At 45.3% G+C, this 20,299-nt stretch overlaps 1 protein-coding gene across 1 annotated transcript; it reads left to right on the forward strand.

Annotated features, from left to right (window-relative positions):
• The first annotated feature begins 1,651 nt into the window (after positions 1-1,651).
• On the forward strand, positions 1,652-19,754 carry ube2ql1 (ubiquitin conjugating enzyme E2 QL1). The gene is made up of 3 exons (XM_080787446.1): positions 1,652-2,052; positions 2,516-3,458; positions 15,294-19,754. Exons 2-3 carry the CDS (start codon positions 2,694-2,696, stop codon positions 15,423-15,425), a joined length of 897 nt encoding a protein of 298 aa, XP_080643572.1. The 5' UTR covers positions 1,652-2,052; positions 2,516-2,693; the 3' UTR covers positions 15,426-19,754.
• The last annotated feature ends 545 nt before the right edge of the window (positions 19,755-20,299 follow it).

Here is a 20,299-nt window from a genome sequence, read left to right on the forward strand (position 1 = left end):
ATTCAAGACACTGGGAAATTTAGTTCCGGTATGGAAACTGACAGTTTACCAGTTAAAGAAGAAAAATAACTGCGCCATATAATAATAATAATAATAATAATAATAATAATAATAATAATAATAATAATAATAATAATAATAATAATAATAATAATAATAGGCTTAAGCTAATGCTAATAATAGGCTAATAATAATTGTTATTGTTGTAGTATGCAAAAAACAAAAAGCTTTAAAGGACCACTTCACCACTTTTCAACCTATGTTCATATAATTGGTCCTCACTAATATTCGTAATAAAATGCCACAATTTTATTCTACTCGGCATGTGTCTCATGGGAGGGCTGTGGGCAGTTCAGAAACCCGTCCACCAGTGACATCATCAATGGGGAACCTAATAGAAACTGCAGGCTTTCTATTCCTTGAAAAGTTGCAATGCGTTAATGGAAGCCATCGTTCTCACGATAATACAAATCTAAACTTGTTTAAAAAAATATCTGCCTAACGATGATGTCACTGACCACAGCCCTCCTATGAGACACAGACTGAGTAGAAAAAAATGGTGGTAATTTAATTCAATAAATATTTTGAACTGAAGTCTTGGTGTGTGCGACCCACTACCGTTATTTTTGGTAATTTATTATTTATTAGTGCAGAGGACCAATTATATTTAGAGGTTGAAAAGTTGTGAAGTGGTCCTTTAAGGGCTTGCTTCCATTGTGGTCCTCCTGTGTATTCAATTCATCAATACATTTAAAGAAATACAATAATATACAATATTACTAGATAATAATGGAGTAGTAGGCTAGTAGTAGGCCTAGTGTGTGTGTGTGTGTGCGTGTGCGTGTGCGTGCATGTGTGCGTGCGTGCGTGCGTGCGTGCGTGCGTGCGTGCGTGTGTGTGTGTGTGTGTGTGTGTGTGTGTGTGTGTGTGTGTGTGTGTGTGTGTGTGTGTGTGTCTGTGTGTGTCTGTGTGTGTAATCAGTGTACCTCCTTTATGATGAGTTCCTGTTTTTGGCTATATAGAAGTGTATTTTTGTACTTCTCTAAATGTTGATGAATTGACATCAGTTAACAGTTTTTGTATTGAGTTGTGCTTGAAATGTACTGTAATTCTGCAAACTGTTAATAAATACTTCAATCAATCAATCAATCAATCTGTGTGTGTGTGTGTGTGTGTGTGTGTGTGTGTGTGTGTGTGTGTGTGTGTGTGTGTGTGTGCGCGTGTGTGTGTGTGTGTGTGTGTGTGTGTGTGTGTGTGTGTGCATGTGCACGCACGCGTGCGTGTGTTTGTGTGTGTCTACAGTCTGTTAGTTAATTAAGTATAGGCTATACATAGGCCTTATCATTAGCAATCTATCATAAATTAATGAATGCTTTTATTAATTCAGTCATAGCCTGTGTAATGTGATGATGCCCTCCTCCTACCCAGTCCCAGAATAGCCATGTAGGATGTAGGCTACTCCAGAGAGCCATACTCTAATGTGTGATTAACAGAGGGGGAGGGTGTATTGAGCCGCTTGCTTGCTACTAGCAGCTAGGAGGCTATGTGTGACGTCGAGAGTCCCAGCCCACTTTCTTTTTTTCCTCACTTGGCGTCCTGGCCCTGGGTCTGGTCTATCTGGTTTGAGCCGTCATTACTCATTCAGGCCAGGTAGGCAGGAGGCGGTATCCGACGGAAGCAAAACCGCTAGGACTTCGACAAGGGTGAACGCGTTCGGTCAGGACTCGGGGAAGGCAGAGAGGATTAACCTGGGGCTTGTGGATCCGTCCAGCGCGCGCGCGCACACACACACACACACACACACACACACACACACACACACATTAACGGGCTTCGTTCGTGTCTTGTGTCGCTGCCGCAGCTGCTGCGCTCCTCGAATCCAGAGGCATTTTTATTCCGACCTCTGCAGGTCTACACTTTATAACCGACCAACCGGAGCGTCTCTGTTGGATTCTATTTCACCACAGAATTCCGTGCCAGACTCCTCTCACTCACTGCACGGCGAAGAAGCTCGAGATAAGCATCGACTGTCTCCCACCCGTCTCGTCTCGGGTAAGTGTGTGTGTAGAATGTAATTATGAAACCTGTTATTTGAATGTTATACATATTTTATGTGGATTCACACTGGAACCTGTGTTCAATTATATACGCGCACGCAATCCAGTCTCTGCAGTCACAGTCATACATTCACAATACTGAAATCCTATGCGTTCATTTAACGCTGACTGTGTACAAAATGTAACCAAATGGACCCGTTGGAGAGTCAAGAGTGTAGCCTACAAATGTAACCAAATGGACCCGTTGGTTACATTTCTACACTCTCGGGTAAAACGGATAAATCAACACTGAGGATTTTACTATGTTGGCCCATAAAAGGAGAATGCAACGGTCTGTTTTAAGAAATTGTGCTTTATCTCCTATTATAGCCTATATATAATACATCAATATGGTATAAATGATAACATTTGCCTATTTCTCTTAATTTGATGTTCTTTACGTTCTTTCTTTATTTTAGCCGATCCTTATCAAGATGCTGCACTGAGAGAGAGAGAGAGAGACACTAGCAGTTGTCTTCATCTAAAAAGGCTGCGGCAGTTTGTAACGGACGGGGGTTGCGGCACAATTAAGGGGCTCCACGGAACGGGTGCATCTTCGCCCCCTCTGCGCCTCCGCGGCGGATAAAAAAAAAGATAATGGCCACTCTACTGCGGAAGATCGGTCTCATCCGCCTGCACGACCGAGACACGGAGGACCCCAAGCACCACCAGGGCTCGCTGATGAAAGGGACCAAAGGGGGGAGCGGCGGCATTCATAAGAACAACAACGCCAAGCACTGTCAGACGAGCAACAACGACACCAACAACATCCTGAGCACGCCCGAGATCAAGGCGAGGAAGCTGGACCTGCACGGCAAGGACAAGCCGTCCGGTAAGGATAAGGACAGCGGCAGCAAGCAGGGACAGAAGGACACGGCGGGGGTCGTCGTCGCGGGCGTGCTGCTCGGCGGGAGCAGTAAAGCGAGCAGCGGTGGCGGCGCCTCGATACCGGCGCAGCTCGCTCCGCCGCACCGGCAGCACTGCACCCAGGTGCGGACGCGGCGGCTCATGAAGGAGCTGCAGGAGATCCGGCGACTCGGCGACAACTTCATCAGCGTGGAGCTGGTGGACGACAATCTGTTCGACTGGAACGTCAAGTTGCACCAGGTGGACAAGGACTCGGCGCTGTGGCAGGACATGAAGGAGACCAACACCGAGTTCATCCTGCTCAACGTCTCCTTCCCCGACAACTTCCCCTTCTCGCCGCCGTTCATGCGCGTGCTCACGCCGCGGCTGGAGAACGGCTACGTGCTGGACGGCGGGGCCATATGCATGGAACTGTTGACCCCCCGCGGGTGGTCCAGCGCCTACACGGTGGAAGCCGTGATGAGGCAATTTGCCGCAAGCCTCGTAAAAGGACAGGTGAGTGTCAGGGCCCGGGGCGCCGCTTCTGTTGTCTTTCATAATCCCCATTTCAATAGCCCTGCATGTGAATTAATGTTTTGAAACACGAGACGCTCTGAAATGACAGCGGTTTGTGTCATTTGACACCCGTGCCGTGTCAGCGTCATGCGTTATTCATGCGCTATAACCGCTTTACGCATATAGGTGTAGTTGCATTTGTCTAGATGTGCCCTGAATTGAGTGCTGCATATATTTTAATGGTGGAGGCAAGGTCCTCCTTATATAGGGAACGTCCTAATACCGGTATATATTACTTTTTATGTGACAATTCGGCGGCCATTTCATGGAATGAATACATGTAGGCTATACAGCTTGATAGGCTACAAGGTCAATGTATTAATATATCTATCTGTTCCACCGGAGTGACATCATTTGATTGAAATGATGGCTTCCATAAATGACATAGTCTTGGCCATACAATTCCACAGCATCCAAACCATTATAGGCTAATAGCCTATAGGCATACTCAATATCTAAGACTATAAAGTCTATTGTATTTTTATAGGGAAACCCCTATAAAGCTATTCAAAAGCCTTAGCGGGCAGCTTAAATAAATCCTTAATAGAACCCGTATCCTTTGTCCTATCATATCTCTTGGAGGGAGGTGTAGATGGATTGATATGGATAGATGTAGTCAGCTGGTACCAGCCGCCCTATAGCTGACCATATTATGTAATCCTGTTAAATCTGTATTTCATGTTCCCAGTGCAATGCACCAGCTGCAGCGATGCCATTCCGATGGATTTGCAAACTCACTGACTTTGGGGTGTTAAATAATTTTAGCTATATATACAGCCTAATTGTGTCTCATAATGCATGCGCTGATATGTTCTATTCGCATGCATATACCCTTTCTTTGACGTCACTGTTATGATGACAGTCTTATGTCAGGAAATATGATGTGTTATGTAAACCTGCGGAGCCCCCCCCCCTCCCCAACACCACCACCGCCACAGTGTTCTTTTTTCTTCTTCGTTTCTCAGTGATGTGATGATGTAACTGAACGTCATCGTGCATCTGATATGAGGGGGGCCAAGAGTACAGAAACATGTTTATTTACCTATAATGATAGTGGCTCTCTCAACCTTTTCATGGACCATGAGGGCCATGCACTTGAAAAGCGCAAAAGTGTTCTCAGTCGATTGTGAACTAATTTAATGTTACATTCACTGCATGAAAATCTGCCAGTGGGCCTCGGCCCACAGGTTGAGAACCACTGACCTATGATATGGCCACACAGGTCTGTGTCCGTCTGTCTTTTCGGTGTGTGGATCATTTTGTTCGAACTTCATAGTTGATACGATTTAAAAATGGTTTCACCGTATACATATTATTTTATACTGTATACATCCCAATCTAAAATAGCTCCATAACACCATGTGTTTATCTAGATGTGTTGCTTGGGGTGATGAGCCTGCTGCTCTGCAGTGCTTCCTAATTATAGTGCAGTGTCTTCTCTCTGTAGCTTACTAATGGAAGCAATATTGATTAATTGTGTGTGTGTGTGTGTGTGTGTGTGTGTGTGTGTGTGTGTGTGTGTGTGTGTGTGTCAGTGTGTGTGTGTGTGTGTGTGTGTGTGTGTGTGTGTGTGCGCGCGTGTGCCTGTTTATGTGTGTGGGTGTGCATGCGTGTGTGTCTGTGCCTGTCTCTTTTTTCAAAACTTTTGCCCACGATTTTGTAAACCATTTTCTCACCCAGTGTCAATGATCTAATGTAATCCTGGGTTTACACTTCCTCTGCCAACCTGGGGAGAGCAACGGACTGACCTCATGCTTCCTTCAATGCATGAGGAGTCCAAGCCGCTTATTTTTTTTACATGATTTCACCGGTTGGACGTAGCGCGTGGAAGGAACACGTTATTCCAACCGCCTGTGCCATGTGTTTGTGTGTGTGTGTGTGCACACATTCAGGGCTTGTGCATACATGCCCTGATTGTCTGTCTGCATGATTTACCGGTCTCCCCTGCACTGTGAAATGACAAACAAGCCTCTATAGAACAGAAAGGCTTTAGAATAGCATAAATATAGACGTTAATATGTAAATATAGATGTGTTCTTTCACACTGGCTCCCTGTGTCAACATGGGGAGGCGGCTTGTTTAGAAGCTGCCTCTATTTTTAGTGTGAGTGGATGTGCAGAGTGATAAACAGGTGAGCTGAAAGAGAACAAACCTGTGTCCTCGCTCACAGATGTAGGGGGGAAACATGAACACGCATACTGTATGCGGCGTACAGTGTGTGTGTGTGTGTGTGTGTGTGTGTGTGTGTGTGTGTGTGTGTGTGTGTGCACAATGTGTGTGTGTGTGCAATGTATGTTCAAAAAACACAAACGCACCTCAGTGGAGATGAGAGTACACCAGTGGTTCTATCATTTTCCTGTCAAGGACTCCCAAATTGATATTTATTCAGCTATATTATTTGTTTTGTTAAAAAATTATTCAAATCTTTTCACACATTGTAAAGATCTTTGGGGAAATAGACGATCTAGATTCTAGAAGATCAGATCGGGATCCGCAGATCATGTAGATCAGCTATTTGCGACTAGCCGACAGAAAAAAGGGTTGAAGTGTTGTTATTGCTACATTAACTAATTTTGGAACCCTCCAAGGCTCCCTTGAGGATCCCGGATGATGATCCCACTTTGAGAACCACTTAGACTTAGACCGTATCTCTTTTGCCTGTTCTTTTATCATCAATGTTTGAAGCTTAAGCTTCAAACACAGTCTGATGACCATGACAACAGCAACAGAAACAACCGCAGCCTCAACATTGAGACACCACACTCTCTAGTCTGCTCTCACTGCATGCAGGGACAGAGCAAATAATCAGGTGTCATTTCAAGTGGATAGCACTTAACGACAGACGTCACCAACACCACTCTTGTGGTCATGCCACTGTTGAAAACTAGTGTCCCTAAACTCTTCTATCTAAAGGACTCTGGCATTTGGCATTTAGGCGTTTAGCAGACGCTCTCATCCAGAGTGACTTACAAGTGCGACATCAGAGTAAATGGAATGAACCCTGGCCAACAAACTTCAAGGTAAATGCTAAAAGGTCACTTTAGTAGTGTGCAAACGGCAAAGAAAACAGCTTAGTGCTTCACAGAAAGAAGTCTTACTTAGACTCTAAACAACATGCTATCTGAATAACATTCATAGCATTTGTTGTCAAGCCAAAATAAAGGAAAATAACTTAATCTGAATACATTTTCCTTTTCATTTGTCTTTTGATTTACACAGAATGTATACTGTATATCTGTAGTATGCATAGGCATCTGTCAAAATAGACAACAAGGTTAGAACCATATGTGTCAAGTAATCTTGAAAAAAAAAGGTACTGTATCTCCACCATCACGCTCTGCCTCTGACCACTCTGGTGCGTTGTCCAAATAAACGGTTTGATAAATCGAAAGATGGAGGGTCGTAGATTTTTAGGACTGGTGAAGGCTGGATAGCTGAAACGTTTGTCATCTTGTGGCCTTACATAAGGATTTAAATAATATGGATTTTTATCTCTTTGTGCGACCCTCTGTCTTTTGATTTATTAAGACAAGTCATCTTGTGCAATGCAGCTGTGCTGACTGGACAGCAGCATTTAAACGGTTAACATGCGCAGAAGCCTTAAATGGTCTCACACACACACACACACACACACACACACACACACACACACACGCTAACCCCAACCATGTACAGTACTGTCCTGAGGGCCATATTATTGTCACGACATTGATCCTAGTATGTTTACCCTATCCCCCCCCCCCCCCACACACACACACACACACACACACACACTAACCACGTACATGTCAGACTGACATTACGCAATCCCCAGCCAGCCCAGAGCTGCTTCCCAACATGCACTGGGTTCCCCTCCCCGCCCATTGACTGATCTCCATTCACAAGATTACCCAGCAGCCACTTTACACAAGTGTGTCCCTCTTCAATGAGCGAAGCGCTTAGCTGAGATAGATAAACACTGACATATATGCCTTGAGCACACGTTCATCCCATGTGTCTGTGTGTGTGTGTGTGTGTGTGTGTGTGTGTGTGTGTGTGTGTGTGTGTGTGTGTGTGTGTGTGTGTGTGTGTGTGTGTGTGTGTGTGTGTGCGCCTGTGTGCCCGTGTGTGTTAGTAGTTACACCTTGCTGTCTCACAATTCTCCACCAAAAGAACGTTGGTGCTAATTAAAGCCCATTGTCCAATCACAGTATTTTGTAGAAGCTTCACACTCTGGATCTTACTGCGTGCGAGTCTCCTCCCATATAAAATTAAGTCCACATAAAACAGTGTGTACTTGTGTGGCTTATAATGGTACATCCTGTTCAGAGCCACTCATCTAATGGAGGCATGATGTTCAACTCTAAATGACATCAATCAACCATAGTAATCTTTCATTTTCAAGATGGCAGCAGCCATTTTGAAATGGTGACAGCAACCATATGGCAGAATGTGAAGATATGCAGAGATAATCAATCACAGATATTACATGACATGTCTATGGAGATAATGTGTGATGTATTCATTGCATCTCAATGACACAACATAGTGATATTATCGAGGGTTGGAGGGTTTTCAATTATCATTGTGGTTGTCTATATTATCAATTCTTATCATATTTTGTTTTGATGGGTGCAGTGCAGGGTTTCTCTGCAACATTTTGTGGGCTTGATTTCAGTATCTATGTTTTTAGTGCAATGATTCTCAGACAACTCAAAAGGACCCCTACCAGGCCTCACGTTGAGAACCAGTGGTCTACCAGTCTAGAATAGATCATTACCCAGTCCCAGATTGTCCCAGATGTTTTGGATGCGATACTCCTCCCACAGTTTTGACGGTACGCACTTGAGCCATATCTGAAATTGACCGGCTTCTTCAGGAATGGTGTGCTTGCTCATTGCTAAGAGAAATGTTGTATAGTTTCATTGATATAAATGTATATGAGTTTTTATATTACATTTCCCCATTGACACGAATGGGAAAATGCGATCCACCCCAAATTTGAATCACATGTCGTGGGCATCAATACAGAGCCAAAAGCAATTCCATTTTCATCCATAGGGGGCACCGCAAATGCAAAACATGTAACCATTTGTTGCAAAAACATGATTTTTGGGGGGATAAATCCCCTCCGAATTACTTCCACATGATCGCACGGGTGACTTGACATTGTAATTGACTAGCAAAATTAGTGAGAAGGGCCTATGTAAGCGATTGCTTTCCATTGTGGTACTGTGTGTGTGTGTGTGTGTGTGTGTGTGTGTGTGTGTGTGTGTGTGTGTGTGTGTGTGTGTGTGTGTGTGTGTGTGTGTGTGTGTGTGTGTGTGTGCGTGTGCGTGTGTGTGCGTGTGCATTGTTTAACTGCCCGTGAAAAACGGAGAGATTGGAAACCAGGACTAGGGTTAGCGTCACTATATGCCACGCTGAAATTAGGCCAAAGTTGTTACAGGGATGGAAACTGTAACCCTGCTCACCAGCTCGCTCAGTATTACAGTGTCACCCACAAGTCCTTTCTATTGTGGCAGGCGGACAGTATTGAAACCTTGTGTTGTAATATTATAACACTCAAGACAGAATGGGGGCAGACAATTACCATAAACATTCCTGAGAAGCACACACGGAGACGGGCGGCGTACAGAAGTAGTAACAAATTAACGAATCGGGTTAGTCCGACATATTGGTGGGTCGTCTGGAACGAAGGGGCCTAAAAGGAGAATGTGAACTGGTTGAACTGGCAGGAACCAGAAGCTGGACACTAGTGCAGTAATGAGCAGCTGGACACTAGTGCAGTAACGAGCAGACAGCTGGACACTAGTGCAGTAATGAGCAGCTGGACACTAGTACAGTAATGAGCAGCTGGACACTAGTGCAGTAATGAGCAGCTGGACACTAGTGCAGTAATGAGCAGACAGCTGGACACTAGTGCAGTAATGAGCAGACAGCTGGACACTAGTGCAGTAATGAGCAGACAGCTGGACACTAGTGCAGTAACGAGCAGACAGCTGGACACTAGTGCAGTAATAAGCAGCTGGACACTAGTGCAGTAATGAGCAGACAGCTGGACACTAGTGCAGTAATGAGCAGCTGGACACTAGTGCAGTAATGAGCAGCTGGACACTAGTGCAGTAATGAGCAGCTGGACACTAGTGCAGTGATGAGCAGACAGCTGGACACTAGTGCAGTAATGAGCATACAGCTGGACACTAGTGCAGTAATGAGCATACAGCTGGACACTAGTGCAGTAATGAGCATACAGCTGGACACTAGTGCAGTAATGAGCAGCTGGACACTAGTACAGTAATGAGCAGCTGGACACTAGTGCAGTAATGAGCAGACAGGAATTGTGGGGCAACGGGCTGCGAGCTGGCACAAAGCGCTTCCGGAAACAGGCTAATACATCAACAGATACAGTATACTGACAGAGACAGGGCTATTAAAGACATAAGAGCTAGCAAGACACACTGCCACATGTGAATGTAATGGGCGATCAACATGATTGGCTGGTACAAACAGGCCACATGCGAACACGATTAACAATTAGCACAGGCTAATTGGCCGGAGGAGAATGACAGACAGCTGGAACTGGAGTAAAACAAGGAACGTTACAGAAGGAAGAGACGCCGCTGACGTCATGGATATGCCATGACTAGGGATGCGTACACACACACACACACACACACACACACACACACACACACACACACACACACACACACACACACACACACACACGGGCGTGCGTCTGTCACCCGACACCAACGCTTTCTCTCTCTAGGCACAGGCGTCTCTAGACTCCTCCACAACAACTCCATGCAGAGAGATAGCTCCGCCTCCGGCAATCTGCAAACCTCAACGCGTCGCTGATGCAACGCGGTGTAGGCTTGTAGATCAGCTCTGTTCCCTTGCGCGTCTATTAAAAGGAAAGAAAATTAATATAATAGCGTGTGACTGCGTCTCTGTGGGAACCGATAGAGAGAACCCAAATTGAATTATTGTATTTGGGTACCCGGTACCCAGGCACGTTCCGTTCGGTACATGCTTGGTCCCGAGGTTCGGAACCCACCCCTAGCCATGACCAGTGCTTAATTTGTAAATTATTAGGTGACGGAGCTCGCATTTTTATTATTATTATCTTTTTGACCTTTTTTAACACGACCAACGGCCAGTGACCCGCCCGCCCGTCAGAACACAATAGAGTATAGGCATATAGTAGTAACAGATTCCACAGGGACCCACGTACCGGCCGTAAGAACACACTACAGCTAGTAGGCATTTGCAGTTCAGTTGGCACAGCGGCACAAATGAGATTACTACAGCATAACATTAGATACTGTATAAAATACAGGTTATGGTGGCATCAGAACCGTATACGCAATGCTAAATACCTGCGCGTTGTAGTTGTTGTCCTCCTCCGATGACAACTCCGCTACTACTACTTCATTCTGTAGTCTTTTTTTATTTCGGGCCCACCAAAGCGATCAGATAGGCTATTCGGTTCTGAGCCATGCTGTAAAGCCGGGTGTCTTTGCAAGATTTCACAAACATAACCAGTCAGTTCTGTTCATAAGAATCAACTAAACTCACCATTTGTTTTGAAAACAAAACGCATGCTGTCCACAAGGCTAAACTCCAAGTAGCAGTTAAACTATTGCTTCATAGAAGTATATGTTCCATATTCCATGTGCAACGAACGACAACGGATGCAAAAGTCGAGGGAGACTGAGAGTTGTTTTAGTTACGCGCAGTCACTCATAACACAGGCTATTTCTTCTCAAAGCGGGCACACATTTCAAAATAAGCGTGTTTTTGTTTTATGCTTGCAATGTGATCATTCAACCCATGTTTTATTTTGGAATTGTCCTGGAAATAGAAGTAGCTATGACCAGGAAGAAGCCTAGTTGACTTGAGAATGAATATAGAGACATATTGTATATTGTAGCCCTTCTGCAGAACGCAGGAGGCAGGTTCCGGAGCTGAGCTCCAAACTATGAATAGGCCTTAATGTACCTCCATAAAATTACACAGTGTATACATCGGAAAGCAACACATCAGAATGATGTGTTATATGTCTTTTCAGAAATAGTGTTTGTTAGTGTTTGTTCACCGCATGGTCACTGGGCTCTCGTTGACACCAATGCATTCCACCAAACTTCCGGGTGTAGTTTGGCTCCCATGGTGCGATGAATCTGCCGTCTGGAATGACATGATAGTGAAAATGACGTTGGTGACTTTACCGACCTTGTTTTTAAATGTATTTGTCATATACCTTGGAGTAAAACAGGTAACGGACAACAGGAAACGCACCAAATTCTAGACTAGAGCTCCTTTTATAAAAAAATTAAAGGAACACAGCTTTTAAACTAGAAAGAAACACAACAAAATATTACTACAAAATAAAATAATAAAATAAAAGACAAAACATGGGAAAGGGATCATTAAGACAGCTGTGTCAACTTGTGGAACAACAGTAGTGGTCCCCGCTGCCTGGAGGGGTTCCCACACAACCTAGAGGAGTCTCATTAGTTTGAGTTTTAACCTCATGAACCCTAGCATAGCATCCCTATTCTGGGGTGAACATTTGGTGAAAAGCCAATTTAAATGTAAAAGCTCCCAATGCGCTGCAATGTGAAGCGTTGTTTTGGGAGCTTGTAGATTTGGTGTAGATTTAAAAAAAGGAGCCAAAAAGGACAAAGTACAAAGCCATGGGGTACCCAAAGTATATAATATAATGATTGGGAGGACCTATAATACCACAAGACCTAAAATGAAGGCGTTGTGAGGTGCAGACATTTCTTTTTCTTAGGCCTAAAACTGCTCTCGCACAGAGATAGTTGAGAATACAGTGGTGCCTTTCTACAGCAGCGTGCACTAGTATATTAGGCAGTCACAGCAGCCCACTGCAGTAATGCAAAGCGAGGCTTTTTAATCTCCATTTGTGTGTGAACAATTCTTTTGAACGCAGATGTTCAGCCACATACACATTACAAGAGCCTAATTTAGGGGATTATACTGTTTAATGTGGTTGAAGTGTGAGTGACAGACAATTGGTTTACCGGCGTCTGCTGATATAGTCTGCTAGCCAGCCTGTTTGGCGTGTGTGTGTGTGTGTGTGCCCTTCTCTTTGCAAGCAATTGGCCTCTAAAATTCTAGTACAGAAATACAGATTTACGTTTAACGCCAGGGCTCCACTGGGCGCGTCTGCGTCGCGTCTCCGTCAGCGTCGGGAATGTTCCCTTTTAATCAATGGAGGGTGGCTCCCCTGCCCGCGTTGCGTTGTGCTGCGTTCGGTGACTCAAAAGTTGCCCCGGTTCGTTTTTTGACGCACGCACGCGTTGACAGCAACATAAAAGAATGTTGCTGACACGCAAAAAGCCCGTAGCAGATCTACAAGCTCATAGCATCGCCACGAGTGGCGCGCTACGAGCTTGTAGGTCTGTTATTTTTGATAAATCGAAGAACCACTGACAGAAACATAGCTTTTTCAGAAAACTGTCAGGATGTAGAAGACATTTTTAGAATCTGATCTCGGGTCAAATTGGGTTAACAAATCTGTCTGGTTCATCCTTCCAGCTGTGTTGCCCTGGAGTCTGGGCGCCATCTGATGCAGCATGAGAACAAGCAGCTTAAAGGGCCGCGCAAACGGGGACCCATAAAACGAGCCTATAGTTCATTTTCAACGAGGCCTGCATTTTTGCTTCGCGGTGCCACAACGCAAGCGTATTTACGTGAGCGTGGTCCCGTGAATTTGTTGCACGCGTGCTCGTTTCGTGCACACGCCCGCGACGATCACCAGACCTGGATTCGGTTTAGCTTTTATTTTACGCTTGCGTTGTTGCGCCCCTCTTGAGCAGACCTGTCGTTGATCCTCGCTCCCCATTTGCAAGGCCCTTTACTGTCACACAAAGGCGCCCACACCCACACCTTTATTAGCTTTGTGTGTCTTTGTTTTTCATTGCATGTACTATAAACTCCAGTGTGTGAAGAAGAGAAGGTGACTTTCACCTGGCATCTTATCAGAATACTATAGTGTTCCGGATGTAATGTTTTTGGCTCCTGCAGTCACAAGAGTAAATATATGTTCATTTATGTGAATGACAATGAACTGTGAGGCGGTCATTATTGAGAACTAAACCCTGACAGGCCTGATGTAGGACCCCGATGTGAGGTGGAGGGGTCTTGAAACTAGCCTGGCTAATAAGCCAGACTAATATCACACAACGGTCTGGCTTATTAGCCAGGCTATCTTGAAACCACTTCAACTCTTTCATTGATTGCAGTCCTTAAGGGCTCTGTACTAGACCCCCTACTGTTTCCCCTCTACAGCAAATCTGTTCTTTTACTGTTTTGACCAAAGGTTTGTTCCAGAATAGGGACACTATAGGTTCATGTAGTTAATAAAGTAATTGAAAATGTTACCCAAAGTATAACGCCAAAAGATTATTTTATTGCTTCCACTAAAGGTAACAGTGCATTAGATTGTACATTCACCACGGGTGTTGCGAATGAGCCCATTTCTCTCGCCACAGGTGTTGCAAATGAGCCAATTTCTACCGGCCTGTTATTCATAGCAGAGGTCTGTTACTGAGTAGCCTCGCGAACCCATAGGCATTTTCTTTTGTTTTAGTTATTGAGACATAACAGACCGTAAAATGCTGTGAATGCCCAATCAGAATCGAGCATTCAACCAAGCCGTGTAATAATCACATATAGCTGCATTCTTCATTTACTGATGTAATAGGTTGTTACAGAGTTCACACTCATTTACCTCCTGCCTCGTGATGGAAGGGTACATTGTCACTTCTCATTGACTGTATAGCATAGCAGTGGGTGTGGCTTTCTGCTTTCCATTCGTTTCTTTCCCATGGAGATTTACAAAGATATTTATATCAATCAATTCTTTTAAGACTAGAATCAAAGCCACTTGCTGGTTCAAGAGCTTATATTTAGATGAATAACGAGCAATGTTTCGGTCTTGCAACCTTCCTCAAGCCTGAGGAAGGTCGCAAGACCGACATGTCGCTCGTTATTAGACGTATAGGGAACACCGGGAGAACACGCAAACTCCACAGACAAAGGTCACTTCCGCCCACCCACCTATAGGGTATGGGCATTGATGTACATAAATCTTTTTGTAAATCTATGGGAAAAATGAATGGCCTATTTTTCAGTGGAACCAGAAGACCACGCCCACTGGCTGTGTCCACATATAGAATGCCTTAGTTTTGAGTTGCCAGTCTTCCATGTATTCATAATAGTGAAGACGTGCTGGTGCGCGTCCCGTCCCAGTGCTGACCGGCCTGGACGCTTCAAGCTGGGAAAACAGCTAAACGTTTGGAAAAGAGCACCGGTCAGTTTGACCCTCCTGATTGTATGTGACAACCCGACATTGAATCATTGCTAGCATCGCAATGATTGATAGGTTCCAACAGTGCTCACGCTGTGTGCAAGTGCTATGGACACCGTATCCAAAGCGCTCCTCAGCTCAACATGCGTTCTCTGTGGACACACGGCCCCTATATTGCTCTAAAAGGCCTCACTGCAGGCCACAAGCATTTATCAAATCTTGGTCCACAGGAGGAGGGCCAATTGGAAAAAAAGAGGTCATTGTGCAACGCACTGTGAGCTAACTTGTTCATAGGCTATTTTAGCAATTCTCGCTAAGCCATTTCCTAATGGGGGGGGTTTCAGCCAGAGGCTATGGCAGTTTGTATTGGTCAACCAGCAATGTGTCATAACATCTATCTCTTCCTCTCTCTCTCTCTCTCTCTCTCTCTCTCTCTCTCTCTCTCTGCACAGGGACGAATTTGTAGAAAAGCAGGGAAGTCCAAGAAGGCGTTCAGCCGCAAGGAGGCGGAGGCCACCTTCAAGTCCCTGGTTAAGACCCACGAGAAGTACGGCTGGGTGTCTCCTCCGGTGTCAGACGGCTGAGGGTCCGGATACAGACCTCCCCCCCCTGGGGGCCTAGCCGGACACGGCCCGGCTATATACCCCCGACGCGGAAAACATGTCACGCTATAACTCAACTTCACCCCCTTACGTTTCACCCCAAGGGTGCTTTTCCTTTTTGTTTTCCTTTCTTTTTTCGTTTTTTTCGTTTCTCATGTGATGTCACCTATAACGAAATGAAAAGAAGAGGGAGAAAAAAAAATAACTCTTTGAAGAGTGAACATTCGCCTGTCATCGTCACTCGTCCTCCAAGAAGAAGCGACGCTTCTCGTTTCATCCCCCCGACCTCTCTCATCTCTCCCTGAGAGATTTACCCCCCGCGGGGAAACCTCAGCAGGAGTTGCAGAGTCTCGAGAGGGAGGTGTGTGTGTGTGTGTGTGTGTGTGTGTGTGTTTTGTGTGTGCGCGCGTGCGTCGCCGAGACAACCTGCCCCGCCGAGAGTGCGTGCCTCGGAGTGTCGGTTACTGGGATTGGTTTCAGGTGCATGTAAACACACGCGCACGTGCAAAGGGACACGAGGCACCACGCGTGGGACTTCTCTGGGCCCACATGAAAGACTACTGAATGGACAAGACCCCCCCCCCCCCCCCCCAACACACACACCACTCTGATCGACCCCCCCCCCCCCTGTTCTTATGTGTTGTAGCTGCCGTGCGGAAAACCTTGCATGTCCCAAAAACCGGACAGACTTAACCACTTTCAACCTGGGGGTCCCTGGTGAGAAGAAAAAGGAAAAAGAAAAACGATGAAACATGGAGATACAAGGTTTTCCGCACGACAGCGACAATATGCTGACGACATCGCACTGATCCACCATTACCTTTTCCATCGTCTCACAGGCTGTCGGATCATTTACATATAAATGAAGCTGTTAATGTTTAATAGACGGCAGCGCCACTGGTGTTTATACTCACTCATTTGCCATTTCTTTTCCCTTTCTTCATTCCCCTTTTCGACTGTACTGTTGTCCACAGTTCAATGCAACATGAAGATTGTAATTTATGCGGAGCTGTGCTCTCTCTTTTTTTCCTCTCTTGTTCGCTCGCTTATTTCACCTCTCGTTCTTCACTCTGTCTCCCTCGTGGCTAAACTTAGAGCTCACTGTTGTAGATGGATATTGATTGAAATATATATATATATCACGCGTTTGCTTCATGCAGACAATGTATGATAAATAGAACGACAGTCAATCATCATTCTGTGTGTCTCTTTCTCGTATCTCTCTCTCTCTCTCTCTGTCCTTTCTCTCACTCTTTCTCTCCTCATATTATCATGAGAGGAAAACGACTTGTAATTCCCATGATTTAGATACCAGATGGTATAGCCGATGGCCAAGCCTCAGTGTGTGTGTGTGTGTGTGTGTGTGTGTGTGTGTGTGTGTGTGTGTGTGTGTGTAATGACCTAGTATGAGGGATGTGACCCCTTTAACCAGAGGAAAGGGAAAAAGTGATGTACAGTGAATAAGTTGCGAGGCCCATGGGGGAGTGTTGTTGTGGAGGTTGGCATCTTGCACCATCCGCGTTGCATCGTCTCGTTGTGTGTGTCATCGTATTTAATTGTGCGAGTGTGTCTGCTATGTGTGCACAAGGCCTCGCCTCTCTCTCCGATCCAATTAATTGCCAACTAACTCTGTGTTCTGCTTGCTGGACATTTAACCGTTCTCCAAAATAAACACATTCTTTGCTTTGCTGGACGCACACAATTGCACATTCACAATTTAGGCACTTAGCCGATGCTCTTATTCGGAGTCGACATACAAAATGCAGAGTCTGAGTATAAGCGGCGTGCACCTGTCCCGTGCACGTGCACACCCCCCCCCCCCCCCTGCAGCTGAAATGAAGACGGACGGGAGCAGATTGCTGACACGGATAGAGTAGTCCTTTAAAACTAGCGCGGCTCTGTCGTCGCCATCGAAGGAGCGGTGCTTCAGCGCTCTTCTGATTGATGTCTGTCGAGAGTCAAAGAAGAAATAGAGGAAAGAGAGAGAGAGGATGATAGCAGGCAAGGCGAGCGGGAGAGAGAGAGAGAGAGGGAGGGAGAGAGACGAAACTAGACGCACAAAGAGGTTGGAGAGAAGTGCGGCAGGCTTTGAAGTCTGCCTTGAAATGTCAGCCGGGGGACGCCGAGCGGCTGATTACACAGATAATATTTTCATACTCGCCTGGAATTACCGCGCGGCGCACTTGAAATGTAAATGGCACGCGCACAAAAAACACACACACACACACACACAATTCGGCATAACGGGACGTTAACGTAAACACTGGCGCTCGGCGCCAGAGCCACATTAGCATGTTGGATACGGTATAGGACGCCAGCTGGCTTGTGTTCTTCGTCTGCTCATCCGCTCTCTGTGGTCCTGATGCGTTTACTTTTTTTTGCTAGCTGCCAGTTAAATGTCAGAGTTAGAGCTACTAATTGGTCTGACATTTCAGCCTAGCGCCATTAGAGAGCACGACGGAAGTGGTTGTCAAGGGCTCCTACTCCACGCTGGCATTTGTCACTCTCCTCTCCCTGCGAGGAGGAAGGTTTGTGGTGGTGGTGGGTTATTGGACTGCTGGAATAGCCATGGCGTTAGCCAATACACTTGTCAGCCCAGACCCTGATTGAGGAACGGGAGTTAATTGTGGTGCCACCCAGCTGAAGATGGGACAGGAAGCGTATAAACACTTTCAGCTCGGTGTCCCTATTTTTGGCAAAGTCGGTATAGGCCTATAGGCGGGTTACATTTCACACATTCTCCAAACGTTCCAAAAATAGCAGCTCTCTCAAAGTTCACAAAGCGGTGTATCGTTCGTGACGACCATTGTATGACGCAGTATAAAATACGACTGGAGTGTATGAGTGTACGTGTGGGTGTGTGTAGGTCTGAATGTCTAGAATGTCTAGTGTATAACACTCCCACCGCAGGCAAAACAACCCCACACACCATCTGGTATGTGATCATGGGCAAAGTAAAAGGTGTATTAGTGCTCTTGCAATTTTGGCTCGTCATTTCAGGGTTTGATTGTATAGTGATCCATTGGCTAGTGAGCAGAGGATGCTGTAAAATGAACGTATATAAGACAAAATATCTCGAAAACTTTGAGTGTTTGCTGGTTTCCAAGAGAAATAATTTTGTGATATAGTTTAGATCTGTAGTTTGCAGACACTAACTGGGTGAATTGAATTATGTTGTATTATATCTGCATGTGATACGTGATTGGTAGCTATAGCTATATCTTTATTTTATTTTTTCTTTCATTTTTTTTACAAGAAAAAAAAATATGGGGAAAAACAAAACCGCAAAATGCTTCTTCTGTTCTTCTTTTCAATTCCGTATGTATTTTATTTTTTCAAAAGCGTCCTAAATATGTCCTATTGTGTTCTATGAATGTTTGTGTTTTAATTTATTTGTGGTTTGCCAAAATGAAAATTTGAAGCATGTCGCAGGTATTGTCGCAGAAAAAAAAAAGAAAATACAAAAACAAAACAAAAACTATGAATGATAGCCTATGTATTTGTGTGACGTGGGATGGGGTTGGGTGGGGGGGGGCTGGTAGACGTGTTTATGAAGAGGGGAGGTACTTTCAGGAACTAAAAGTAGGACAGATTGTCACAAAAAGCTCAAGATTCTCCGGGGGAGTGTCTCCTCCCCTCAGTGGGATACGGTGACCCCCCCCCCCTCTGTGACATCACCGCTGTCCCCTCCCCTTCCCTGGTGGCTCTTGGTTCTGAACAGTGATTGGGGCTCGTTGGTATAAAATGCAGTCGAAGTTCAGACCAGGACAGAAGTTGCCCTTGCCTTGGACGCGGGCGGGTCCAGGGGGGGGGGTCAGTGTGACCTCCCCCCTGCCGTTCCTAAACTCGCTGAGGAGTCGTCATGCAGATCTGACCCGTGACCAAGCATCCGCAGGGGGGGGGGGCAACTTTCGTCCTCCTACTCCTGACTTCTCGAGCGTTTGGTCCAAACCCGAGGTGGCGAGTTCAGAAGGCGAAAACGTCGTGTGCGAGACTAAACCGGAATGTGCAATAAAAGTTACAGCTTATTCAAAACCCTGCTGATTGAACGCGTGTTTGTTACTTTATGTCTAATGTATGCTCCCGTCATACGACGCAGTCCGGAAATAGCTGATCTACAAGCTCACAATGCGCCACATCCCCGCTTTAGATCAGCAATTTTTGACGTGTGCCAAAAGTATGAATCGGGCTCTTTTGCATTGCACCTGACCTGGTTGCCTCACTTTGTGACAACCGATCATAGAAGGTAGCGGTTAAAGTATTAATGACACTACTTCAGAATGTCCCTTTCATGGCCTAGCTGGCCTCAGTGTTGCCCTAGTTGTTATCTGACTCAGCCCAGTTTGTGTCGACACGATGTTTCGAAGCGCTGTTTAGGACAATGTGTCATCTCCTCTCTCTCCTCCACTATGAGGAAGTTTCTTTTCTATATCAAAACTGCCTGCTTAATCAGAACGCAATGTTCTCTTGTGGAGTGTGGAGCAGATGCCCAGAGAGTGTGCTTACGTATGTGTGCTAAAAGAGAGTACATCGAAGGTACAGCAAAAGGCTGAGTGAGTCAAGTACATCCAAGCAGCCAATTATTATGCACTGTGTAATGTACAGTGAGTGTACTCAACATATGGGGTTGGGTCCCACACACTTAGGTAATCCAAATAATTCACGTTGATTGAAGAACAAAATAAACATTGTACGTGACAAGACACATCTACTGGTCAACTCACTATGTCCGTCCCCTGTATTTGATTCATAAGTCTGCGCGTGGGACGTGGTATAGTGAGGAGGATGAACCTGTTCTGATTGCCTTCTCTTGTCACGTACAGTATGAAAATATGAACATCTCTAAAGTAACAATT

Source organism: Protomyctophum bolini (genome assembly GCF_963924005.1).
Source record: "Protomyctophum bolini genome assembly, chromosome: 17".
Classification (NCBI taxonomy): domain Eukaryota; kingdom Metazoa; phylum Chordata; class Actinopteri; order Myctophiformes; family Myctophidae; genus Protomyctophum; species Protomyctophum bolini.